The sequence below is a fragment of the Lipotes vexillifer genome, unplaced genomic scaffold (assembly GCF_000442215.2).
Source record: "Lipotes vexillifer unplaced genomic scaffold, Lipotes_vexillifer_v1.1 scaffold278, whole genome shotgun sequence".
Classification (NCBI taxonomy): domain Eukaryota; kingdom Metazoa; phylum Chordata; class Mammalia; order Artiodactyla; family Lipotidae; genus Lipotes; species Lipotes vexillifer.
In genome coordinates, this window is record NW_006769677.1 from 4,211,880 (window position 1) to 4,239,599 (window position 27,720).

The 27,720-nt window shown below is 38.8% G+C and overlaps 1 protein-coding gene across 1 annotated transcript in view; it reads right to left on the reverse strand.

Annotated features, from left to right (window-relative positions):
• The window catches only part of ARHGEF33 (Rho guanine nucleotide exchange factor 33), a 47,022-nt gene extending 25,629 nt beyond the window's left edge, over nucleotides 1-21,393 (reverse strand). Inside the window, exons 1-8 of the mRNA XM_007445793.1 lie at nucleotides 21,369-21,393; nucleotides 19,702-19,751; nucleotides 11,211-11,375; nucleotides 10,768-10,889; nucleotides 9,738-9,880; nucleotides 7,177-7,236; nucleotides 6,134-6,358; nucleotides 638-767 (exon numbers count right to left, since the gene is read on the reverse strand). Coding sequence (XP_007445855.1) covers nucleotides 638-767; nucleotides 6,134-6,358; nucleotides 7,177-7,236; nucleotides 9,738-9,880; nucleotides 10,768-10,889; nucleotides 11,211-11,375; nucleotides 19,702-19,751; nucleotides 21,369-21,393 — 920 coding nt within the window. The remainder of the gene's footprint in view (nucleotides 1-637; nucleotides 768-6,133; nucleotides 6,359-7,176; nucleotides 7,237-9,737; nucleotides 9,881-10,767; nucleotides 10,890-11,210; nucleotides 11,376-19,701; nucleotides 19,752-21,368) is intronic.
• Nucleotides 21,394-27,720: the final 6,327 nt, after the last annotated feature.

Below are 27,720 nucleotides of genomic sequence, written 5' to 3' on the forward strand. Positions count from 1 at the left end.
ATCGTAGTGTCTCTTTCCTGCTTCCTCTCAACAGAGAGGCAAGCAGAGCAAATCTGAAGTTTGGAAACAGATATAGATGGAGGAGTGTTGTACCCTTGGGGCTAGCAAGCTGTTGTGACAACATATCACAGGCCCTCTGGAAGCACTGCGCCACAACACAGGTGCACACACACACGACTCACACATCATCCAGGATCACGTGAACAAATAATGAAAAAGGTCCAAGTTCATAGCTATATCAGCCCTGTATCATTTATCTAATGGCCACTTCAGACCTCCATTGCATCCATTCCCTGTACTTATCATGAGAAGTGATTCCAGGGGTCTTCCAAGATCCCAGTGGAACATGCAGATGGCAACAGATAGGAATGCCTCCCTCACTGTAGCATTTATTCCTCTTTTAGGTTCTTAACAGAGAGGCCAGGGACACCGAAAGCCCCAGAGACTACACTCATTTTCTTATCTGCTCAGAATCTAAATTTGAGACTTGCCAAGGGTTACCTGCTGTCCCTGATATTCTCTTTTCAAAGACTATTTCTGGAACTCTTTACAGGTCCCAGAATTCCCAAAGTGGAAACAATAAACAACTTACCTTAAATTTTAATCTGAAAAGCAAAGGCAATGAATACATGGATACCTTCTCTCTTTGGAATTCCTCTTTCCGTCTGACCCCTGGAATGTTGCCTTGATCTTCAGGATCAGAGAGATGTTAATGACATATTTTCTTTCTGATTCAAGCAGTTCCAAGGCCACAGTCTGTCTTTTAGCTTTAAAAACAAACCAAGGAGGGAATTTTAGTTAACCACTCTTCCCTGAAACCCCATTAAATGTTAGAAAGCAATCAAGAGATATTGAAAGCAATATAAAGAGGAACCAGCAAGTTTTTGGAAGATGTAAAGAGTAAAGGGCACAAAAGCCTTTACTTTGGTGTTTTCATCTGAGGATGGGAAATCGGCTGAGAAGCAGAAAGGCTCAAGGATTGGAGGCACCAAGGCACCACAGAACGTACAAATAAGGGGCAATGCTGTAAACAGGAGAAATAGTCCACATAAAGTGCAATTGATCTTCCAGCTCCCCATCCCCATGCCAGATGGCTTCCTCATTTCCACCCGATGGGAAATGAGAACAATTAAACTAGAGAAGCCTGAGTCTCTGGTATCTGAGCTAACATCAGACATAGTAGAGGGCAGAGCTGAGATGCTTAAATGAAAACAAAGGGACTCAGAGAAGGCTTGCATACGGAACAGTCAGACTCCTCTCAGCCTCTTCTGCTGCAGGTCCCAGAATGCCAGCAGCCAGACTTACACTGTCCAGGCAGGAGAGGGGAGGACCTTCCACTGGGGAAACTGAACTGCCCAAGTGAAAAAGATCTACAAACACTGACATAAAGAGGTCACCTATCAAAAAGGCAATTTGCCACCTGTTTAGCAGATAATGAAGCCCACTTATTGATAAGCTTAACCAACACAGAATTTTCAGGTTTTTTTAAATTTAGGGCCTTTTTCTTGGATATAAATAATTAGCTAAAAATCCTCAGACATTTAATCAACCTTACATCATAAAAGAAAGAGAAGGAAAAAGTATATACACATATTTTTAAAAGGAGGAGGGGGACTTCCCTGGTGGTCCAATGGTTAAGACTCTGTGCTCCCAATTCCGGGGGCCCGGGTTCGATCCCTGGTCAGGGAACTAGATCCCGCATGCCACAACTAAGAGCCCACGTGCCACAACTAAAGATCACGCACGCCACAACTAAAAGATCTCGCCAGCCACAACAAAGATCCCATGTGCTGCAACTAAGAGCTGGAACAGCCAAATAACAACAAAAAAAATTTTTTAAGGGACTTCCCTAGTGGTGCAGTGGTTAAGAATCTGCCTGCCAGTGCAGGGGACACGTGTCCAATCCCTGGTCCGGGAAGATGCCATGAAGCAACTAAGCCCGTGTACTGCAACTACTGAGCCTGCGCTCTAGAGCCCTCGAGCCACAACTACTGAGCCCACGTGCCACAACTACTGAAGCCCATGCACCTAGAGCTGGTGCTCCACAACAAGAGAAGCCACCGCAATGAGAAGCCTGCACACCGCAAAGAGGAGTAGCCCCCGCTCACCGCAACTAGAGAAAGCCCATGTGCAGCAACGAAGACCCAACGCAACTAAGAATAAATAATAAATAAATAAATAAATGTGTGCTTTAAAAAAAAAAAAAGGAGGAACCGTGAATAAACAGACAATGCAGGAAACAAAAGAAACCTTTAAAAAAAAGATCTTATGGTTAATATCCTCAGAGAGTTACCAAAAAAGTTCTAGCCATTTAATAATGACAGTACTCTATTTTTTAAAAAAGAACAATCCAAAAAAAGAAGAAACTATTTGGCATTTTTTTAAAAAGATAAAAGAGTAGAAGATAAATTCAAGGGAATCTGTCCACCCACCTCTGCTCTCCTCCCACCCCAAGAAAGAGACATACTGAAAAGATGGTAACAGAGAAAATCAATCTAGGAGATCCAACCTCCAATCAGTAGAAGTTTCAGAGGAAAGAAAGAAAATGAATGAGAAGATATTATCAAATTAAGAATAGAAAGACAAAAAAAAAACCAGGACATGTATTTCCAGAAGAAAGGGCCCATTGCACTCAGTATAATTAATGAAAAAGACTCATATCATTGTAAGGTGTACCACATCACTGGGAAACTTTAGCACACCAAAGGTAAAGAGAAGATCCTAAAAGTTACCAGAGAGAAGAATCAGGTAATGTGCAAAGGACTGGGGATTAGAATAGTATTCGACTTTTCATTAGCAACATTAGAAGTTAGAAGACAATGGAACAATTGCTTCAAAATGGTAATGGAAGATGATTTTATATTCAGCTAAATAAACTATCAACGAATTACATGGACGCTACCAGACTTTGTGTTCCATCAAAACAAGGAGTAAACCAAGAAACCAAGAAGGATGTGCAAAAAACTCCACAAAACCCCAAACAGGAATCTAACATAGGAGAAATTTGAAGGAAATTCCCAGGAAGACTGAGAAGTCCCAGGAGGGCAGCAGTGCAATGAGCCAGCATGGAGGAGGATGACAGAGGTCTCTAGGGCAAATGTTTTTGTAAAAAAATGTAAATGATAGATTTTCTGTTACATTGCTAAGAAAAATTAAAGAAGACCTATATAAAAGGAGATACATACCATGTTCCTCAACTGGAACATCAATACTGTCAAGAGGTCAATTCTCTGCTAATCAGAATAAAAAGAATATAGAGTCTAGAATTAGACCCACCCGTATATGGTCACTTGACTTTCCCTATTCAGTTCAATGTGGAAAGGAAGGTATTTTCAATAAATGGGGCTGAAGCAGCTGAATAGCCATATGGGAAAAAAATGAACTTAAACTCACACCACACATCAAAATTTATTCAAGATAAGTCACAGGGCTTCCCTGGTGGCGCAGTGGTTGAGAGTCCGCCTGCCGATGCAGGGGACGCGGGTTCGTGCCCCGGTCTGTGAGGATCCCACGTGCCGCGGAGCGGCTGGGCCCGTGAGCCGTGGCCGCTGGGCCTGCGCGTCCGGAGCCTGAGCTCCGCAACGGGAGAGGCCACAGCAGTGAGAGGCCCGCATACCGCAAAAAAAAATAAGTCACAGACCTAAATGTGAAAGCTAAAAGTATAAAGAGTTTATAAGAAAACATACTAGAATATCTTTATAACCTTAGAATAGGCAAAAAATTTCTTGGAAGGACGCATAAGTCACAAGCTATTTTAAAAGTTTAATATTGATAAATTGAACGTCATTAAAATTAAAAACATCTGTTATCGAAAATCTTGAGAAAGTGAAAAGGTAAGCCAGAGAATGGTCTCAACATGTCTATCTGACAGAGAATTCATATTCAAAATATATTAAGAAATCCTACTAATAGAGATTAAAAAGATAACCCAGTTTAAAAGTTGGATAAAGGACTTAAATAATACTTCATAAAAGAAATTATACAAATAGCCAATAAGCATATGAAAAGATGCTCAACATCATTAGTCCTCAGGTAAGCGCAAGTTAAAATTACAATATGGGGACTTCCCTGGTGGCACAGTGGTTAAGAATCCACCTGCCAATGCAGGGGACACGGGTTCGAGCCCTGGTCTGGGAATATCCCACATGCCACGGAGCAACTAAGCCCATGTGCCACAACTACTAAGCCTGTGTTCTAGAGCCCACGAGCCACAACTACTGAGCCTGCATACTTCAACTACTGAAGCCCACGCACCTAGAGCTCGTGCTTGGCAACAAGAGAAGCCACCACAATGAGAAGGCCGCACACCACAACGAAGAGTAGCCTCCGCTCGCTGCAAGAAGAGAAAGCCCGTGTGCAGCAATTAAGACTCAGTGTAGCCAAAAAAAAAACAAAAAAACTACAATATGATACCAGGACACATCCACAAGCATGGTTCAAATTTAAAGGCTGGTCATACTAAATATTGAGAAGGATGTGAAGCAACTGGAACTTTCATTCATTGCTGGTAAGAGTATAAAATGTCCAACCACTTTGGTAAACTGCTTGACAATTCCTTTTAAATTTAAACATAATCCTATTCTATAATCTAGAGATTCCACTCCTGTGTATACACCCAAGAGAAATGAGGCATACACTAAAAAAAAAAAAAAAAAAAAAAAACCTGTACCGGAATATTCATGGCAGCTTTCTTTATAATAGCCCTAAACTGGAAACAATCCATATGTCCAGTATCAGGAGAATGGAAAAATTATGGTAAATTTATTCAGTATGATTAATAAAAAGGAATAAACTACTGAATGAATTACACATGACACATTATGTTGAGGGAAAAAGGCCAGATACAAAAGACTATATATTGTAATATTCCATTTATATGGAGTCAAGAACAGACACAACTAATTTATGGTGACAGAAGTCAGAGTAGTTGTTCTGTGGGTGGATATTGCCTGGAAAGGTGCATGCGAGAACATTCTGGTGGTAATATTTCTATTATTAGAAATATTAATATATTTATTTTACAGGTCTGTATATCATGACCTGGCTAGTGATCACAAGGGGGACAGTGAGCTTAAGCTTTGTGAATTTTACTCCATGTAAATTAACCATCAATAAAGTACTGATAGAAAAATAGAAGCATGAACTCTTTTTAAAACATGGAAGCAAGCACCAGAAAAAACTGTCAAAAGAATTTAAAGTGGTTGTTATTGGTCTTCATAATAAACCTTTTAGTATTATAGTATTATTTAATTTTTCATGTATTTTATGGTAAAAATTTTTTTTTAAATTACCTCCCACAAAACAGAGGGATATGCCATTGTCTGACATACATCAATAGTAAGTGCTCAGTGATGGTTTGTGATTTGAAGGAAAGGAAAGGGGAAAAAGGAGGAAGGGAGAACAGACCTTATTGCAGCGTTTGATGTTTTGGTGGTGGGCTCCTGATACAAGATCCGTATATTGAACATTCTCTATCACTGAATAAATAGATCACAGGATTCTGCCCTCTTCTCCACTAACCTTATGCCTTTTTTCCAAAGCACTACATTACTAAATGTCATGGATACCCAGAATCAAGGTGGTGGTCCCAGTCGGCCATGTGACCTCAGATGAGTCCCTTCACCTCTAAAGACTTTAGTTTGTTCATCTCAAAAGTAAACCAGAGGGCTTCCCTGGTGGCGCAGTGCTTGAGAGTCCGCCTGCCGATGCAGGGGACACGGGTTCGTGCCCCGGTCTGGGAAGATCCCACATGCCGCGGAGCGGCTGGGCCCGTGAGCCATGGCCGCTGAGCCTGCGCATCCGGAGCCTGTGCTCCGCAACGGGAGAGGCCACAACAGTGAGAAGCCCGCATACCGCAAAAAAAAAAAAAAAAAGTAAACCAGAGGCTGAGTGGTCTCATAGGTCCACTGCATCTAAATTGCCCCTTGGGGGCTTCCCTGGTGGTGCAGTGGTTGAGAGTCCGCCTGCCGATGCAGGGGACGGCTGGGCCCGTGAGCTATGGCCGCTGAGCCTGCGCGTCCGGAGCCTGTGCTCCGCAGCGGGAGAGGCCACAACAGTGAGAGGCCCGCGTACCGCAAAATAAATAAATAAATAAATAATTTTAAAAAATAATAAATTGCCCCTTGGGACTTACCAGCTAAAGAGGTTTCACATAAAATGTTTTCCAAGGAGCTGTGTCTGCCCTGGCCAGCTTCCTTGAGTTTATCTGGGTGGTCTTTCGTGACATATTCTTCACCCCATTCTTTACTATCCTTTGGCTGCCTCCACACACCAGGTGGAAGATGGCCCTTGTGTTGGATATCAGCTGAGAGGCAAGTCTTAAGGTTTTCTTCTGCTTCTGGAGTTGTTGGGTTCATTCCTGAAAAATAATGTCTGCCATCAAGTTCTGATCGTTTAAAGATTATATTTGTTACGAACTCTTAAATATTATGCCTCTGCTTGGGTACAACTATCCCTTGAGGATTAAATATATCAATTAAGGATTAAAAGCCTCCACAATTGCAAAGCATCACCTTTCTCTGTTTGTGGTCTATGTTCTCACTCTTTGTACACAGTCTCTACTGAATAAGGACTTGTAAAAAATATAAAATAATGTAACTAACTTATAATAGTATGTATTGACTCCTCATACCTGCTGCCTTTCAGGTGAGCACACCAGGGAAGAAAATACAGAAAGAGGAGGAAGAAGGGTGCCAAACACGATGCCTTATTTTGGAATTTGTCCTCCTTGGCCCAATGATGGTAAGTTTCCCAGAGGCAGGAGGAAGGGAGGGAGGGAAGATGAAATAATTTATAAAATTCTGGTGAATTATCTCTTCAATAAATGACTTAAATTACATAAACTATAAGCTGTGTGGTCCACAGAACACTTATGTCATGCTACCTGCACCTGTGAGTTCTCAGCAAGTGTAAATTCATTGGTAGCTAAAATGAGCCCGAAGGAACCAAGAATACTGGTTTTGTCTCAAACTTCTCTGCCCCTTCTCTCTCTTTGGGTTTAACTGAGTCACCAACCTAGTCCAGCACACGTCTTGGAATCTTAGTAACCATAGTGCTTTACCTCTCTTGGGTTCTTTCATGCCTGGTTTGGGACTTAGGGAGTAGAAACAGGGAAGGTAGAAGAAGGGAAAGGGGAGATTGCTAGAAGAAAAGAGAACTCAGAGAGGAGCCACTCACCAGGACCCATCATTCCCTTCACATTGCTATCTCCTACATGCATGGATCTGGCCTCTTGAGCTGCAGAAGAAGGAAAGCTTTCAGTCAGTATTCATTTCACTATCATAGACTGGCACCTGCTATGAGCTAGGAACTGGGATAGACGCACAGAGCTTACCTTTGACTGGGGGAGCCAGAGCAGTTAAAAAAGAAAAAAGAGAATTACAATATAGTATGACAAGTACTATCTTCCCATTTGTAAAAAGATATAATAAGTGGTACTTATAGATAACCCTAAGAATTAAATCGGATAACATTTCTAAACTGCACACAGCAAGAGTAAATTATTGTCTAACTATGATGATGAGGATGGTAATGCCGAGCAGAGCCAGAGCGGTGCTTTTAAAATGTAAGGCAGACCCTGTCAAGCCTCTGCTTAGCCCTCCAACAGCTTTCCATTTCAGTGTGAAGGCCAAAGATCTTAGATTGATCTTAAGGCCCTGAAATACCTGCCCCCTCCCCTGCCTGATATTTTTCTTTCTTTAAAAAAAAAAAACCCACATCTCCTATTGTCTCCCTGTTCATTCTGCTTTAGCCCCACTGGTCTTCTTGCTATTTCTTGGGCACGTCAGTTATGTTCCTACCAGGACCTTGGGGCTGTTCCCTTCCCTCCACCCGATATCCATAAACTAACTTTCTCACTTCCTTCAGGTTTTTACCTGGCACCCTCTCTAAAATTACACCTCTGTTTCCTTATTTGCCATCACATCTAACATACTACATATTTTATTTGTCTTGTTCATTGTCTGCTTCCTTCAGAACAAGAACTCCAAGAGGGAAGGACTTTTTGTTGTTTTGTTCATTATGACATCCCACCACCTAAATCAGTGCCTGGGGTGGATGGATGGATAGAAGGAAGGGTAGTGGGAAGGCTACACCTTGACTGCAACCTCATGAGAGACCTTGAGCCAGAGGCACCCAGCTAAGCTGTGCACAGATTCTTAACTCAGAAAAACTGACATAATGAATGTTTGCTATTTTAAGATACTGAATTTGGGGTCAGTAGATAACAATGGCACCATTTTATAATTAACAGTGGGTAAGCCAACCCTTTCTAAAAGTTTGGTCCTTTGACCCTGAGTTTTAACATAACCTACCACCAATCGTATCCGGAATGTCTTACTACAGCACATTATCCCCAAATTTCTGTAGTAACTTAGTAGAATAAACTATGTTATATAAGCCATACCCATATAACAAGTAAGAATGGAGAATTTGCCACCAAACAGTGAGTTTAAATCCACCTGGGCACTGTGCAAATATAACTTTTTGTTTTTGTTTTTGTTTTTTGCAAATATAACTTTTAATCTTTTATCTTGTGAACATGGTCGGCTGCCCCAGGCTTGACATTGATCTGACCTCTACCTTCCAAGTCCATTCTATATTCTTCCCTAACAAGATCATCCTTTTATGTCATGCTCTCTATGACACGGAGCAAAGAAAGTAGGACGACCTGTGATGAACCCACTCCCCAGATGGATCAAATGAGTTTTCCCAGGCTGTACCTATTGAGTCTCTAAAATAACTACTCAAATGGGTAAAAACTAAAAATAAAAAAGCAAATCTGTACTTTGAAGTTAATACCTATTAAAAGCCACTTGATTAGGAGTTTTAAATTCAGTTATCCAAAGCACATTTATTGTCTTTGAATATATGAGCCACATTGTTTCTTAAGCCATGAGGGTAGAATACCACCAGTCCTGCCCTTGAGGAGCTTACAGTTGATCTAGAAGTCATTGAGCCTCTTCTGGAGACTTTCGACATGAGACCAGAATAAGAGGAAAATTCATCTAATGTTAATATATACATTCATGCTCCTTCGTATAAAGTGCTTGCTAGGCATTGTTGAGGATACAAAGATGTAGCAAACATTTAATCGAACATGGTTAACGACATCGCTTGGAAAGCCAGTCTCTTCAGTACTGCCACATGCAATTATTTTCTAACATCTGTTCCATCATCCCAGATCAGGGATGTGCCTGTGGCTGTTTCAGCCCACAAACAACACCAGATCAGTTTTCCAGACAAAGGGGAGTACAGAGTTAGATTGTCGCTGACATCACTGCCTGCCAGTTAGAGCAGATATGAATTTCTCATATCTGTGAAAACTTGGCTGAAAAAAAAAAGGAGAACACACAATTTTATGTCTATGCAGAGAGACAAGGATTGAGAATAATGTAGAAAAGAAAACAATTTATTAGAGTGAATAATTTAAAAAATTTTTTCTCCTATGGCTGGTATAGTATTATTGTGCAGTAAGTTATTTCCAATCCATTTGAAACTTAGAATACCCAGATTAGTATTTTCCCCCAAAAGAAAATTTTTTAAAATTGGGCAGACTCTCCCCATTTCTTAGATCCCCTGGATTCCTCTACATTCCAGTTACAAAAGGAAAAATTCTGAGCAATACACCATTTTCCTCTAATAAGGATGGATGATGTAAGCCTATTCTCAATGTTACTTAAGCCCTAGGAACCAAGGAAGAACTACTTGGCTAATTCAGTATGATGTGTGAACTGTACCTTTTTCATAGGCCTGAGAAGGCAAAAGGTTTGTAAAGTCTTCGCTTGGAAGAACAGGTTCAGGGATGTTGATGGAACGGAAAGGACTTCCTTGTGCTTGAGCAGGTCCGGCCTGTGAGCCATGTTCTTCTTTTTGAGTTTTCCTAAGGAAGGAAAACAAAGGCTCTTAATACATGATGGGGTAAGAAGAGAGCAAGTTCAGAATAGGTGAAGAAAACTTCTGAACCCTACAAAATTGCTGTTTTTATAAATTAAAAACAGTTAAATACTAGCAGTTCGCGGGACTCATTACCAAAGCTGGAGGAAAAAAATCAAACATCTACAAATCACCTTCTAATTGTAATATCTATATTCATATTTTTCTGTTACTGGCTTCCCTGTGGTCAGGATCTTCACAGAGTTTACAGCGGTGTCAGTTTGCTTGGGATGATTTACATTCTCTTCACAAACCAACACAAAGGTAGCAGGAAGGAGCAGGGCCTCAACTGAAAACAATGAACCATTCTCCAGGGTCACACAAATATTATTTCTATTTTAAATCTGGTAATATTAAAACATATAACAATGAAGATTATGTCTGTTTATTGGTGAAGCTTTATTTGATTCAACCTGGTTGAGATATTGTTTAACATAAATTTATTTTCAATGGTCAAAGTCAAATAATAGTATTAGAGAAATTTCAGAAAACTGATAAAGAAAGAAAATCACTGGTGACCCCACTATCTTAACACAGTCGTAATTTAAATATATCTTTCTAGTTGTTATTTTACATGTTTTTACAGTTGAAATTAAATTCTCCGTGGCACTTTACATCCTTTTCATTTAACTTCCTATTGTATTAAGTGCATTTTCTATTACCATTCATTTTTAGTATTAACCAACTTTTATGCTGCATAACCTCCATCACATGCTGGCCCATGGAGCCCAGTGGCCAGCTGTACACCAAGAGTGGGGAAGGTGTTCCTGGTGCCTTTGTACAAGTCATTGCTTATGGGTTTGCCTTTGGTCAATTTTTTGGTCAGACACTCACTTGGCTTTAACTTTTCGAGATTCTCTTCGCTTCTCCTGTTGAAGCTGTTCAATTTTCTGTTGCATTTCTTCTTGTTTGGAAGTGATGGCCTGGATCATTGACATGGCATTGCTCAGCTCTTCCTAAAAAATAAGAATTGATATGTATTTAACCTGGTATATGAAGTAAAAGTATATAGCATGATATCTAGTACACAGTAAGCTGTTAATACATACTGTTGAATCAATGAATGAGAGAAAACAATTTTACTTCTATTGTAGCTTCTAATTTTAACCCAGAGATCCAAGAAAGTAAAAACATGATATAGATTTTTTTCCATGAAAATTAGTGAATGGGTCAGAGGAATACTCTTGTTTTGGTTGCTAGGCAAAAAGGCAAGTTTTCTCCTTCTGTTACTAAGACCAGGAATCTCTCTTCAGCAGGGAAATAGAAGAGGGGCCCACCTTAAAATAGTTCAATGAATTCTTCATCTCAGTAACTTTTTCTTCCATGGAACATCTGCAGCTCTTAACCTTCTCTTCCAAAGCGTATTCTCCATGTTGGATTCTTGACAGTTCTTGCATTGCTTCTGTGAAGCCAGTTTTGAGTTCAGAGGCTAGAGCCTGCAACTAAATAATACACAAAGAGTGAATTCAGTTTGCTATAAATTACTATAAAGGGTACCACTGACACCTCAGACGTTTCTCTTGTTTGAGAAATCAGGCTCTTGAACATGTGCAGAACTCATTTATTAGAAGACTAAAGTTTGGACAACTTAAGGAAACCTTGGCCCCATATTCATCTAGGAAAAAGAGGATCTTCTTTATATCACACATGCTGAAGTTTGATAGTGACAAGAAAGCAAGTAATTTTAATTAAGTTGGCAAGTGCTTCTGCAAGCTACTGTTTATTCTCACACTTTTGATTAAAAAGAGATTTACTTGAAAAGCAACATGTGCGTGTGAAAGACAGTGTTGATCTGTAACTCTTCAAATTCCATGAAAGAAGGGATGTTGAAGAAATTCAGATATTTTTTCCTTAAAAAAATGAAACGATAAAAAGAGTAATAATTAAGCATATCTGAATATTTCTTTGAAAGGGAATAAGTTGTTCTTTTTTTTTTAAATATTCTTGGATGATATCATGGAAAAGGAGATAATGGTATTTCCAGTGGCAGGAAATAGCTACAACAGTAGAAGTTCAGCACATTGATAGTGATGTGAATCATCTTCAGCCATCAAGCCCAGTTGTGTAGGAATGCACACTGGATTTTTATTGTCAACTTCCAACCATGAAAAGGGTGTCAATTTTGGAGTCAGATAGGGTATAAATCCTAGCACTCTCCTACAAGTACTAAAACCTCAGGCAAGTTGGTTAACCTCTTCGTAGCAGTTTCCTCATTCATAAAATAGCTGTGATAACATTTCACTAGGCTGTCTTGAGAATTAAATGAGTAAATGTAGGTAAGGTGCCTGCCACAGCATATGCTTGATACATAAAATGTGTTCAAGAAATTTTAATTCTTTTCCCCCTTTAAGTAGCAAATCAGAAAGTTAAGCACAAACAGAAATGTAGAGAAAATGGAGCACTTCTAAAGTTCAGTTTTATTTATTTATTTTTATTTATTATTATTATTTTTTTTGCGGTACGCGGGCCTCTCACTGTTGTGGCCTCTCCCGTTGCAGAGCACAGGCTCCAGACGCGCAGGCTCAGCGGCCATGGCTCACGGGCCCAGCCTCTCCGCGGCATGTGGGATCTTCCCGGACCGGGGCACGAACCCGTGTCCCCCGCATCAGCAGGCGGACTCTCAACCACTGCGCCACCAGGGAAGCCCCAGTTTTATTTATTGAATAAATGAAAAAAGCATTTTCAACAGACAGAAAGTTAAGATAATAATAACAATAAGATAATAATAACATTACTTTCATGATATTTATGATCTTACACTCTGCTAAGCAGAGGAATGCTTAGCTCCAGACTGCTTTTTACAACAGAACTTTTTAGAAGGTTTATTCTACAATTAAAAGTATCCACCAAGTATGCTTATTTTAAAGGGATGGAAATTAAAGTCCAGGTACCTTAACAAAATATCTTCAAATGTGTATTTCTAAACACTTTTAGAACCTGATTATCCAAATGGTTCCAACTTGCAGTGGCATCTCCAATTATAAAAAGACTTACTCTCCTACACCGTATTTTCAAAATATAGGGTTTTGTGGTTCACTGTGCTTCACAAAGTTTTCTTTCGAGGGCTAGGAGGAGGGGGAAATAAGAGGAACCAAAGAGGTCATTCTGAGGGAAAAAGCATGCCCCGTCAAGTGTTTGGAGCTGAAAGATTGGGAAACAACATGAGCAATCTGTTTTTCATGCCAGTCATTTTTAATTTTAATTAATCTCTGTGATGGATTTCGGCACATGTCCTAATTCAGTTGTCATGATGGATTAAATCACCAGTTCAACTATATTTGATCTGGTAATTTTCATTATATAAATTCATCTTCTGTGAGCAAAATGAAATCGATGGCCATATAAAATCAAAGCAAAACCTAGGCAAGTTTTAAAATTGAAGGAAGGAAGCCTGACATTCACTCACATTTCCTGCTTGAAAAAAAAAAGGGAACCACTTTCCAACAGAAATAGGTTTCATTTTCACTGCTCCCTTAGGTGGATGTGTGGAGTTTTCCCCAGGAGGCAAAAGGAAGCAGCAGTGTCCTGGGGAAAGGATTTTCCTCACCTGTAGAACCCCAGTTCTCAAAAAATTAAGAATTATCAATACATTTCACTAACAGCCAGGTTGTATAGGGACTTTGGGAATTCTGAAACCATTTAGAGCTAAGAGCCCATTTCCTTTCCATGTATTACTTTGAGCTCCCTAGATACCTGCCACTGAAGTAACACTACTGCTTTATAAACAGCTTCACAACCACTGATCAGCCAGGGAGCGGATGCCATAGTGAAGACAATCACACACCTGAGACAACAGGTCATTTTTAAGGTGCTTGGGGCTCTTAAAATCTTTAGCTGCTACAGACTGGTTTACTGGTACCAACTAGCCATTCATTTGTGAATAAAAAAATACTCTGAAGACATGGACTTGTCTTTTTTCTGCTCTCTCTGCAGCTTTCTTATTTGACAGCCCGCAGCCCACCCCCAGGATTAGAAATGGGTGTCTACCTTGTTCTCCAGCGAGTTGAACACGTTCCTCATCTCGTTGATTTTTTCATGAAGCTGCTCTAGAGAGGTTATGATCCCTCCATCCTGCCGCTGGAGGCGGGCTCCCACTGGAGGCAGGTGCAGGGAAGACTTGTACTTCGAAGCCTACGGTCCACAGAGGGCATCTTAGGCTCAAAGAAATAGGGGAGGGGAGTCCGAATTCTTCCTATTTCATGCTCTTAATTTCTGTCTCTCAATTTCTTTTACTTTCTTGGCTTCTTAACTCTTCTCAAGATGAATTTTAGTCAATGTCTTCCCATTTTTTTTTCCACCAAAGATCCCTCAAACTAAATTTTCATGAATTATGTAAGTTGTTCCAACTTGTTTTTTACACAGACTTCTCTCTCCTTCCTTTCTGTCCCATTATTAAGGTCAGAAGGCTGCTATGAAGCAAATTCAGGGCCTGGGCCTGTGCCTTGAGAACTCTGCAAAGTCATAAATGTCAAGATTTGAGAAATCGCCACAAGATATGCCAAATTCCTGCAACACCTGTCTAAAGGCTCTACAGGAGCAAAAGCCCAGGTATCTTGAAATAGCACGTGATGGCAAGGATGGCAAGGTAACTGCTTTGGCTTCCCCCTAAATTGCGGCTGCTACAGAAGGAACAGGTTCTTTCTGCCCGCTGCCACTTCCTAACTGTAGGCCTCTGTTAATCCAATGCAACAAATTAATCCATTGCAATTAATTTAATGCAGTGATTTAAAACACAAAGTAGGTGAGTCATTTGAACAGTCAAGAGTAAATTTCCCAAATCTACTCGTCTACACTCCCTGCAGAGGTTGATCCTTAAAGTCACTCTTACAGCCTCTTATTGAGGCTGCTGTGAAGCCCACTGGGCTGGAAATTTATCTTATCCATCCTTGGATGCACCACAGGTCTAGCAGAGTTAACCTCTCTGGAGTTAGAAGGACATTCCTCAATGGTAAAAAGAGACTGAGGCTCAAACAGGGCTTACAAATCCTAGAAAATGTTCAGTGGCAGTTTTGATGATGAAACCTATTACTGCAGGACTGGTTCCCATAGTTTTTCAGTTAGAGTTTCTTTGGGTACATAACTCATTTTCTTAAGTTATTTTCATTACAGAGAAAAAGAAGAAAAAAGAGAGTCACCCCAAATCTCATTAATATAACCGTTAACGTTTTGGCATATTTCCTTGTAATTTGTGCTATGAATATAAATGCAGATATTTATATTGTTGAAATCACACTAAAGATATATTTTGATTCTGCCCTCCCTTTTTTTTTCTTTTGGCTAACATTCTTATAAGCCCTTTCCCTTAGCCTTCAAATTTTTTTCTAAGTAGGTATTTTTAATGGCTATATAATATTCCATCCTACAGATGCGCCCGGGTTTACCTACCCATTCATCCTCGTTGGAAATTTTTGTTTTAATTTTTTTTTTTTTTTTTTTTTTTTTTTTTTTTTTTTTTTTTTTTTTTTGCGGTACGCGGGCCTCCCACTGTTGTGGCCTCTCCCATTGTGGAGCGCAGGCTCCAGTCGCGCAGGCTCAGTGGCCGTGGCTCACGGGCCCAGCCGCTCCGCAGCATGTAGGATCTTCCCAAACCAGGGCATGAACCCCTGTCCCCTGCATCGGCAGGCGGACTCTCAACCACTGCGTCACCAGGGAAGCCCTGTTTGTAATTTTTCAATATAAAATAATGCATTGGAATAGAATGCTTTTTTAAAAAAACTATTTATTTATTTATTTATTTTTGCGGTACGCGGGCCTCTCACTGTTGTGGCCTCTCCCGTTGCAGAGCACAGGCTCCGGACGCACAGGCTCAGCGGCCGTGGCTCACGGGCCCAGCCACTCCGCAGCATATGGGATCTTCCCGGACCGGGGCATGAACCCGTGTCCCCTGCATCAGCAGGCGGACTCTCAACCATTGCGCCACCAGGGAAGCCCCTAGAATGGTTTTTATTTAAAGATTTGTATGTATTCCAGGTTATTTCCTTAGGATAAATTCCTAAATATGAGATTACGGTGAGTCAAAGGATGTTAGGTTGTATTGACCCAAAGGGCAATCTACCATATTAGAAGGAGACAACGTAGTTAATTAATTAATAATTATACAAAATATATTTGACCAGAGGGTTTGAAAAGTTATACCAATATGGTTGTATATTCTTAGAAACATGCTGTATGATGTGCAGTGTCCTAAATTAGCGTATTTGGAGAAACATGTCTCGGACAAGATGTATGAAACATAGGTAGTATAATTGGTGGAAGCTGAAGAGTCTACATTGTTAAGGCTACAAGTGAGGCAAAAACACAGCTGGAGTTCAAATCATTAGTGTGAGGTTTGAGCTAGAAATAAATTGCACAGTTGCCACATCTGTTGCCTTAATTGGGGACCCCCGACCCCCACTTCTCATGTTAATGGAATCATAATTTTAGAATACATATTCAAAATGAAGTAATCAAGGCTGAAGCAACACAGTGTGACTCTGGACAAGATATTGGGGTGGACTTTGAGAGGGCCATGTGCAGTGGACCAAGGACAGGAAGGAAAGGGGACAGACTTGGATTCAAATAAAAGGAAGTATACTAAGCTAAGGAGCAGTCAGCGTGTCCCCACTGATTCACCTGGTCCACAGTAATTCTACCTGGAATGAACTGGGAGATGGTAGTGCTCATTCTCCTGTTGCCTTCTGTGACCTGATTTAGGTCATGGTACCTTACTCTTACCAAGGAGGTCACATCCATTGAAAGAACAGGGAACCAATTTGGGGTACAAACATTTTAATACTTTTTCTGCATTTTAACTATTAATTTTCATAAAAGGTTCCACCAATTTACACACACACACACACTCATCAGATATAAATACTGTTAATTATGGTATTTTTAAATTTGCTAATTAGGTAGTCAAAAACTAATACTCCTTGTTTTAATCGTTGTTTCCTTGAGCTTCAACCTTTTCTTCCACGCATTAGACATCTGTAATCTTACTTTGGGAAATTACGTTCTTTGCCCATATTCTACCGGGGTTTCAGAAGTTTTCTTTTTATTAATTCTATGAACTGTTTATACATCATTAAACCTCTGTAATATTTTGGTAGCAATTTTTCCAATTTTGTTATTTGTCTCTGAATTTGTTGAAAATATTTTTACATTGGGAAAATCTTTAATTGTGCCGTGATGAGCTCTCTAACCTTTCCCTTGTGATTTCTTCCAGTGCTTTTTTACTTAAAAAGACATTTCACATCCAGAGACAAAATAAATATTCACTAATTCTAAACTTCTACGGTTTTTAAAAATATTTAATCCTTTCATCCACTTTTGAGTTTATTTTGATTAGAGTATGAATTGAGAATCACGTCTTTCTTTTGCAAAGAACCAGACAGTTTTCCAAATACCATTTGGCACCAGCCTAAATGACTGCATCAGACCTCTTGGCTCAAAGCGATATATACATCTCACGATATTCATTCATTCATTCAACTAATATTTATTGAATATGTGTTGTGTTCCAGGCACTATACTTTATTCTGAGAGTTCCACAGAGAGCAAAATGTACTAATCCCTGCCCTTGGAGCTTACATTCTAGAGAAGGAGACAGACAGTTAAAAAGTAAATAAGCAAGTTAATATTTACTATAATGTCAGGTAGGGATGGGGGAGTCTATTGAGAAAATAAAATAAGGAGATAGAAAATGGCTGAAATGTCATATGTTGCTTCAACTTTCGATGTCACAGGGTTTTTTTGTTTTTTAATATTTATTTATTTTGGCTGCGCCGGGTCTTAGTTGCGGCATGCTGACTTCTTCGTTGCGGCATGCATGTGGGATCTAGTTCCCTGATCAGGGATCGAACCCAGGCCTCCCACATTGGGAGCGCAGTCTTACCCACTGGACCACCAGGAATTCCCGACACTTGAACTTTCATATTTTGCTCTCCCTTTTTAGTATAGATTGTATCTATTATAGTTAATTTCTCCCTGCATCCCTCCTTCCTCTTCCTCTTCTTCTTTCTTTACTTCTCCTCCTTCATCTTCTTTTGGTTAAATGTTGCTTGGAGTGAACAGACTGGGGCTTAGGAGACATTCTTTTAAAACAAGGATGGGGTTACAATCACAGCATCACAGAGGTCATATAAGCCAACTTCACTTCTACTGCTTCACTTGTTCCTCTGTGAACAGATGTAGTTGGATTTGTGATGCAATAAGAGAATGAGGCCACCCCCACTGCAGCTATATTTAGCCAACATTCAGGGAGTGACCTACATTAAATCTATAATAGACTTTAAATCATACCTGAGTTTAAAGAGATAGTCACACTCATTCAGATGCCATACAAAGGTCAGATGTTAACAGAGGGGAGGTGGGCGGGGAAGGCCTTTGGAGGTCTTGGACAAGTAAAGCATCAAATCAGCACTGAGTGAAGACTCACTCTGGTTTCCAGACCTTTGTTCAGGCTAGTCCCTCTGCCTGAAATACCTTCCCACATATCCACTTACCAATGATCAACTCGTCCTTAAATGCCTGCTCCAAATCCTTCAGTCAATATTAATTCATCCCTTGTCCATATTCCATAGAATTTTATCAATACCTCTGTTGTAATTCTTCCAACAGCCTATCTTGTATGAGCTATTTATTGTATGGACACTTAAAAATCAATGAGAATGTCTGTTTCATCTGTTTCATCTCCCGTTAGGCCAAGCAGAAGACTTTGCACGTAGTAACTGCTCAGTAAATATGCATTAAGTTGAAATGAGGCTGTTTCCTTCGCCCCTTCTCATTGCTGGTCTGGTTCTAGGAGCAACATGATTAAAATGTTTTCATAATCTTGTGCTGGCTTGCCCTAGTTGGGCCCACAGCAATGATCTCTTGCATGATATTTTTGGGAACTAGTTGTTATTTTTACTTTACTGTTACTTAAACTCAACAAATCTAAATTACATTTCCCCCAGACTACCTGCTCCTCTGGATTCCTATATCTCTATTTGGGAGACCAGTCTTTTTCCTAGTTACCAGGGCTTAAAACCTTAGAGCCAACTTTGAAATCACCTTTTCTCTCAACCCCCATCAAACCCTGTCAGTTCTTTCTTCCTTCTCATGTATTCCAGATAACAATGTCTTAAGTCTAGAGAGGAGCATGGGTTTCCCTAACCCAAGCTACTTTTACCTTACAAATTATGTCAGAATAATCGCTATGATTTTTTAAGGACAGAAATTTACTTTAAATCACATGCGGAAGATAGAAGCCAAAGAAATGCTATGTAGAGAGCCAAAGCAGCCCAATGTGACTCTCGTTGCAAACATATTACATAAAATTTTGCAGAACATTTATCTCCCTTGTAAATCAAATTATTCCCATTGTTTAAAAAGAGATTAAATTTTTTTCTATTATCATATTTGAACACTTGCAATATTAACCCCCTTTTATTTTCAGTTCTCTCTGCTAAAATAAGAAGCTAAGAAAAATAGATCTCTCACTCCTTCTGACTGAAATGTTATCGCACAGTGTAATGGCCAGGTTGATGGAGGCAACAGGAAGAAAAGCAGCGTTGATGTGGGAGTGGTGGTGCTGTAATTTATAAACTGGATAAGTTGTCCTTCAGTCATCAGTTTTCTCAAAAGTACAATGTGAATAGTACTCTCGTCCCTGCCTATCGCACAGCCTTAAGGGAACAAATACAATGATATATGTAGACGCTTTTATGAGTGCTAAAAAAAATTTATACGTAAAGGACAGTCGTCACTGTGACACATAGGAGAGCTCAAAACAATCTGTGTCTTTACCTGGTAAATCTGTGTGGAAGGATTATTCATCGGCTTATGTTCATTCTCTCCTGTAGGGAGAAAGAGCTTTGTTTAATCAACACAATTCATTCTGTCCCTATTCTCTTCAGACACATGCAGGGAATAAGGGCACTTATAGGATCCTAAATCTGTGCCTGCATGACAGGAAGCCAATGATTCAACCAGAACAGAAGATAAATTGGTGTAGGTGATTTTATATTACATCCTAATGACCAAACCATATCTACCTGATGTAACTCTTATAGTAGAAAACCATGCTGTACCGTGGTGGGGAAGTTTCTCAATCAAACTGAATGACGAGTAATCATTAAATAGTCAGAAGGGAATGCCCATGAAGGGTCTCTCTCTTATTTTGGGGGCTGACTGAGGTTTACCTGAGGGGATAGTTCCACAGTCAGGAAGGCATCTACTCAGTTGTCACTTTATTGTTCTCGGGAGGCCTCTGTAAAATATTCCTTACTTCTCCTGCCTCTGATCCTTGCTAAACTTCTGAACTTTGCTCTTCTGTCACTGCCCAGATCAGCTAAGGGAACCTTGCCATCCTCCTGGACAAGAGGGTTGATAGAAGGGAATTGTCAATGCAAAGGGTCTGGGAATGATGCAGGCAGAAAGAAAACAATACTGTCAACACCAGAGACTGTGAAACACAGGTCAAACACAAAGGAAGTAGTAGGTTATAAAAACCATTTATACCTAGGGAGGAAAAAAGGTTGGCCTAGAATGTGCCTTTTGGAATCACATTGGTTGGCTCTGAAGATGAGGCAATCCATGTGAAACATGCAGCCCACATGAAGCCCTTTACTCATCCACTTAGCTACATCTCCTTTGTATGAATTGTATGAATTGTATGAATTGAATCACATTGTATGAATCAAGCAGTTTATAGATGAAACCCCTGGTTGCAAATATTTGGTTGTATGAATGTGTATATTGTTCTCCTAAGACATGTGGGTATAGGGAACCCTTCCTTAGAGGAACCAGCCTCGGTATGTTAAGTTCATAAATAATACGCAACCTGAGCCCAGAATTTATACACACTGAGGGCTGTCCCTATAAAATCCAGATGGTTTGAGATTACAAAAATTCCCCACACAAGCTTGAGTAAAGATTATTTAGCCCATTTTATGCTATGTCCCAACAGCCTGGTATAATGTCAAGAACCAGAACTTGGGAACAGAGACCAGGCTCCCGAATCAAACGTCAATACGATGTGGTTTGTAGCCTGACTTCTCTATGACTGTTTCTTCACCTGTCTATTGGAGATGATAATAGAACCTACTTTTATATGGTTGATTCTATATGGTAAAGGTTAAAAGAGAAAGCCCTATGTTTCTAGGCCAGCCTAGGAGGTGTTGGATGTCTGTTAGTTGAATGTGTATCTTGGCCTCATTCAGCAGGTCGTTCTGAGGCAGTCCTAAAGTTATTGCTAAGAAAAGTAACGTAACTACTCAACTTGTATGTATACATGTCGCATTTCCTGTTTCCCCAGCACCAAGTCTATGCTATTCGTGGTCATTCTACTATGATAAGGAAATGAGAATAGTCAGGTTAACATATTATCATGTTTTGAGACAAGGGCAAGGCAAGCCCACAACCTACATTTCTTAAATCCTGAACCTTAAAGCAAGACATAGGAGAAATCTAACCTTGCTTTGTTTTGGTTTTTTCCATGGTGCCTGTTGCTTCTCTCCTCCAGCTTACTCTTCAACATTGCATCTTCACTGTCCCTGGATCAGGCCATCCCCTCTTCCCTGGACCTGTCAGTTGAAATCAAGAGTAAGGGAACAGGTGAAGTGACTGGATTTACTTTATGTGTTAACTTTAAAAAACTGAAATGAACACAGCTATTAGAAGCAACAGGCGTTATGTGCAATTTCAGAAGAGTGAAAATATTGTTGAGTAAATATTTAGCTTAAAGCTCAAAGGTAGGGCTTCCCTGGTGGTGCAGTGGTTAAGAATCCACCTGCCAATGCAGGGAACATGGGTTCGAGCCCTGGTCTGGGAAGATCCCACATACCGCAGAGCAACTAAACCCATGCGCCACAACTACTAAGCCTGTGCTCTAGAGCCCGCAAGCCACAACTGCTGAGCCCATGTGCCACAACTACTAGAGCCTATACTCCGCAACAAGAGAAGCCACCACAATGAGAAGCCCGAGCATAGCAACGAAGACCCAACGCAGCCAAAAATAAACAAACAAAACAAATAAATAAATAAATTTATATTTAAAAAACTCAAAGGTAAATATCTTGTCAACAAGTATGAAATTCATTATTTAAAATTATGGTAGTTTTTAAGATACTATTTTGGGGATCAAATAAATTAATTTAAACCCATTGATTTTATTAGCAGGGTATAGTTTCAGGAAGTTAACTTAAGCAGGCATAAAGGCTAATATATCTGTTTCTATTTAATTAAATAGTAAGTTCCTTGATGGCCTTATCCCCACTTTCTGCATCTGGTAGACTTTTTTACACCAGGAGATGCTTGTCAAATGTAGCCTGGCTGCTGTGACCATCAGACATGAAACTGCCAGCTCAGAATGAAATCTAACAAGCAAAAATAGTATTGTGGACATTGGCCCTCTTTTTATCCATCTAGAATTTCCAGTGATTGGGGAATTCCCCAACCTTATGCGGCTTGGTCAGAGGCCTCCCATTATACAGAGGCTGAAAGTGCCAGGTTCTCCTAGCCTCCCTTGCAGCTAAGGTATGATGGGCACATGGTGCCACTTTGATACACCCACCCCAGCTGGCAGTTGCAGAATTTCCTAAGGCAGATATACTTGATACACTTTCTACTTTCTTAGAAATAGAAAGAATTCTTAAGACAGCAGCAGCAGCAGCAGCAGCAGCAAGGAGGGTGGTGGTGACCGTGATCTGGTACAGACAGTTTAGGTAACTGAAGCTGCTGCTGTTCTTGGTCCTTTCCTCACCAGAACAGCTGTACTACATGATTTGGGGCATTGCTGTTGGCCGCATATCCCAAACTTGGTTCTCCAGTCTCCTAGCAATTCTGTGAGCTGCCCATATCCCTTCAACAAATTCCTTTGCTGCATAAATTAGCCAGAGCTATTTTTTACTGCTTTGCAACTAAGAAACCTAATTGAAACAATAAAAATATATTAATACTATCCAAGCTTGAGAAGACACAAGTTAAGACTTTGCTCATTGCTCTAGAAAAGACATATCTAATCCATAGTGATAAAACACAGATCAGTAGTTGCCTAGGGCAAGAGGTGGGAGTTTAACTGGGAAAAGGCACGGTGAACTTTTTAGAGTAATAAAAATATTCTGTTGCTTAATTGTGGTTGTGGTTATATAGATGCATAAATTTGTCAAAACTCATCAAAATGTATATTTTGACTGGGTGCATTTTATCCTGTATAATTTATACCTCAAAGTAGAATTGGTGTTTCATTCATATATTGAGGTCTGTGAAGCAAAATGATAAATTGACAGTCTGGAAAGTTCACATGGATGAAAACCTGGTCAATAGCTACACAGTTATAAATGAGGGATCTAAAGGAAGGCCCAAAGTGAAGGTCATATGCCATTTGGAATCTTGTACATTTTTCATGTGAGCATGGAAGTTATGTCAAGGTAAGGCATCTTCCCTAGCTATCTGAATCTCTTTCATAGCTTATATAAGCATTACTAAGATGAAATGTTTCTGCTCCTTAGCAATTGATTTGATATTTAATGAATTCCATGATGAATATAATTAAGTCACAGAATGTTAGAGCCAAAAAGGCACTGAGAAAACTAGTTGATCCATCTTCTTCATTTATAGGAGAAGCAACTGAGGCCTGGAGAGGAGAAGAGAAGTGACCTGCTCAAAGCCCCACAGCTTTGAAAATAATTGTTAGAAGTGATTTCTGTTACTATTTGGAGGAAAAAAACCTTGAAATATGTGAAGCCATATTTTAATGGGATTTTATGGATAATTAATTCCAGCAGATTTATTGATCTCATCTACAACTAATTAAAAACAAACCCCAAAACCTCCATCTATCTGAGATAAAATGTAAATTTATGCATTTTCAGAGGTAAGACATCATCAAGCTCACAAATGTACAAATAGTTGCTGATTTCAAGAAGTAATCAAAGGTATGTGGTTACCAGAAAATAAATTAGAAATTTTATTTTATTTATTTAATTACAAAAGCAACCAAACCACATTGTAAAAAATTTTTTAAATATAGAGGGGAAAAAACCAACTATAATGCCTCTACTTAATGATCACAGTCATTTGATTGTATTGCCAGTCAATCATTTTTCTCTTGAATGTTTTACCTGATTGTTAATGGAGCCTACCTATAATTTTTTTTTTTTTTTTTTTTTTTTGCAGTACGTGGGCCTCTCACTGTTGTGGCCTCTCCCATTGCGGAGCACAGGCTCCGGACACGCAGGCTCAGCGGCCATGGCTCACGGGCCTAGTTGCTCCGCGGCATGTGGGATCTTCCCGGACCGGGGCACAAACCCGTGTCCCCTGCCTCGGCAGGCGGACTCTCAACCACTGCGCCACCAGGGAAGCCCGCCTATAATTTTTTATCTACTTTTCCACCTACATTATAACATAAGCATGTTACTTTCTTTTACAAATTGGACCATTATTATTCATGTTGTTTTTATTGTGGTCATTTGGGTAGAGGGTACGAGTGTTCCTCCTTAGTCCCAGTCAGTGTTAACAGTCTGCTGGAATTCTTCCATTCCTTTCTCCATCCTCATAGAACCACATTCAAACATATATACAGAATATACATATATGGGGTGGAGCTGTCATTGTAGTTCATACTGTACCTCTCTGCATCATCTCTCTCACTTAATACATTGTAGCAATCTTTCCAAGTTAATTGGTATAGATCTAAAAATCAGTTTTAATGGCTGCATAATATCCATGGTAGGAATGACCTGTGTTAATCATTCCTGTATTGATGGGCATTCCCCTTATTTCCATTATTTTGTCACTGAAACAATGCTGCAACAAACATCTTGGGACATAGAGCCGTACTTATTGGTGCTTTTATGTATGTAGGGGTTTAATAGATATGACTAGGTTGCTTTCCAAAAAGACTATATTCTCATTTCCTCCAAGAATACTGCATGAGTACCTTTTCTCCTGCATCCCAGCCAATAGTGGATGTTAATGCTTTTTAGTTCTTGATAGTCAGATGGGTGACAAGTGATATTTCATCTTACTTTTACTAATTTCTAGTGCTATTAAGCATATCTACCTATACTTACTGGACATTTAGATTTACTCTTTTGTGATTATCTATTCCTCTGCTTTGCATATTTTTCTATAGGGTCATCTGCCTTTTCCTTATCAATTAATGAGGGCTTTTATATAATATAGATTAAATATTTATTTGTCACATGATTTATGAATATCCCCTCTATCTTTTTGTCTTTTGACTTTGTGGACACTTTTGCTATTGACACATTTTTTAAATTTATGAAGTCAAATAAATTTTTTCCTTAATTGCTTCTTGGTTTCTTGAGTTGGTTTTAAAGCTCTCCTCAGCCCCAGAGTTTTATATATTTTTTTCCCCTAAAGTTTCTTCTAAGGTTTTTATTATTGTTAAGTACTTAATTCATCTGGAATTTGTTTTTATATATGGGGTGAGAGAGTGTTCACTTTCCTTATTTTCCAGATAGCTAGCCACTTGTAGCTACACCAGTTATTACATAAATCATCATTTTCCTCCATGGAATTGAAATACCGTTTCTCATATACACTGAGATCTATTATTTTTCTATGGACTCTCTATTCCATCCTGATCTGTCTAACTATTCCTATTCCAAAATCACAAATTATATGGCTCTTCAATGTTTTAAAAATATTTGATGAGGCAAGTCAACTATTATTCTTTTTATAATTTGCTTTTCCTGACATTTATTTTTCCATGTGAATAAATATACTACATGATGATTTTACCCATTACAAAAAAATGTTGAAATTTTCATTGGAATTGCATAGATTTATATATTAATGTGGGAGAATTGGCATTTTTCTTACATCAAATCTTGTCATCCAAGAGCAATATAGTTCTTCTCATTTGTCTGAATCTTGTTTTAGGTTTTTCAATCAGATTTTTTAGTTTTCTCTTAAAGTTCCTGTACTTTTATTGTTAAATTTATTCTTAAATAATTTATACTTTTTATTGCTACTGTGAATGGCATTTTTTCCATTTCCAATTCTCTCTTGCTGGTTTTTGTATTCTCTCTCTCTCTCTCTCTTTTTAATATTTATTTTATACGTAGCCACATTACTAAATTGTTTTATTAATTATGGAAGATTTTTAAAATAAGTATTTCTAGGTGACTTTTATCCTTATTTTCAAATTTTATACTGGTTATTTCATTGATGTATTTTATTATATTTTCTAGAACTTCTAGAATAATGTTTACTAATAATAGTGACAGTGGATATCATTATCCATCTTCTTATTTTAATGTAAATGGCTTTAAAGTCACTTAGAATCATATTTATTTTCTACCTTTGGTAAATAATCTATATCATATTTAAGTAATTTCTCTTTAGTCTTATTTTACTAAAATTCTTTATTAGGAATTTATCAGTCCTTTTAGCAGCTATTGATAGAATTGCCTTTTTCTCCTTTAATTTATTATTATAATGAATTATACCGATTCCCTGATGTTGAATCATCCTTACATTCCTGGGATATTTGCTTGGTCATAGGATATAGTTTTGTTGATACTCTGCTGGATTCTATTTGTTAATATTTAGACACTTTTGCATCTATATTCATGAGTGATTTTGATCTGTGGAGGATTTATTGCTTTTTTGTTTTTTATTCTATGGGGGGGGATTAACTTTATCCTAGCTTCTTAAAGTGAATCAAAGAGTTTTTTAATCTTTTTCTATAATCTAGAAATTTTAAAATTAAATTGCAATTATCTGTTCATTGAAAGAGAGTAGAGCGTAGCTATGAAAACATTTGGTCTTAGTGCCTTTTTAAAAAAGTAGATCCTCTAGAGACTGTCATATAGAGTGATGTAAGTCAGAAAGAGAAAAACAAATATTGTATATTAACGCATATATGTGGAACCTAGAAAAATGGTACAGATGAACCACTTTACAGGGCAGAAATTGAGACACAGATGTAGAGAACAAACATACAGACAGCAAGGGGGGGAAACTAGTAAGAACCTGCTGTATAAAAAATAAGTAAAATAAAATTCAAAAAATGTAGATCCTTAAACCCTATTCAATTTCTTCAAAAGTAATTGGTCTTTTCGACTTTTTAACTTAATTTTATAATTTATATTTTCCTAGGAAATAATTTCCTTAAGTTTGTCAACAAATCTGTTGATAGAGAATAAGCATCTAACTTTTATTGAACAGCTGCTATGTGCCAAGCACTATGCTTCATGTTTTATTTATATTGTCACCTCTAACTGAATCCTCATATTGGTCCTGTTTAGTTTGGATCATTATCTTCATTTTTTAGATGAGCATATTGAGGCTTGGGAAAATGAGGTAATGACGTACCCAGGATCACAGATAAGAAGTGGCAGAGGGAGACAGAATTGGAACTCAGGTCTCTGTGATTTCAGAACTGGTGGATTCAACTCCTAAATTTCTCCAAACAGTTTCACAATCATTATATTTAATTACTGAAAAATAGTCGTTTGAGAAATTATATCATTGTTTTCTTCCCTCTCCCCATTATTGAATATTAGGCTCATTCTCTATTTTTCATTATAATTAATGAATATAAAAAAGAATATAGCTTTTTTTCCCCTTATTTAAGACCTTTTTTAGGCTAAGTTTACAGGAGAGAATTACTAGTTTGAAGAGGATGATCATATTATTGAGTAATATATTTTGAAAAGTACATCTTAAAAGGGAAAATAACAGGATTACATGGACAAGTACTATGACTTTTTCTGGAAAGAGCTATACTACATTATGAAATTCCCTTTGAGATCTTACCTGTAGTCTGTTTCATTGCCTATGGGCATCCCTCCC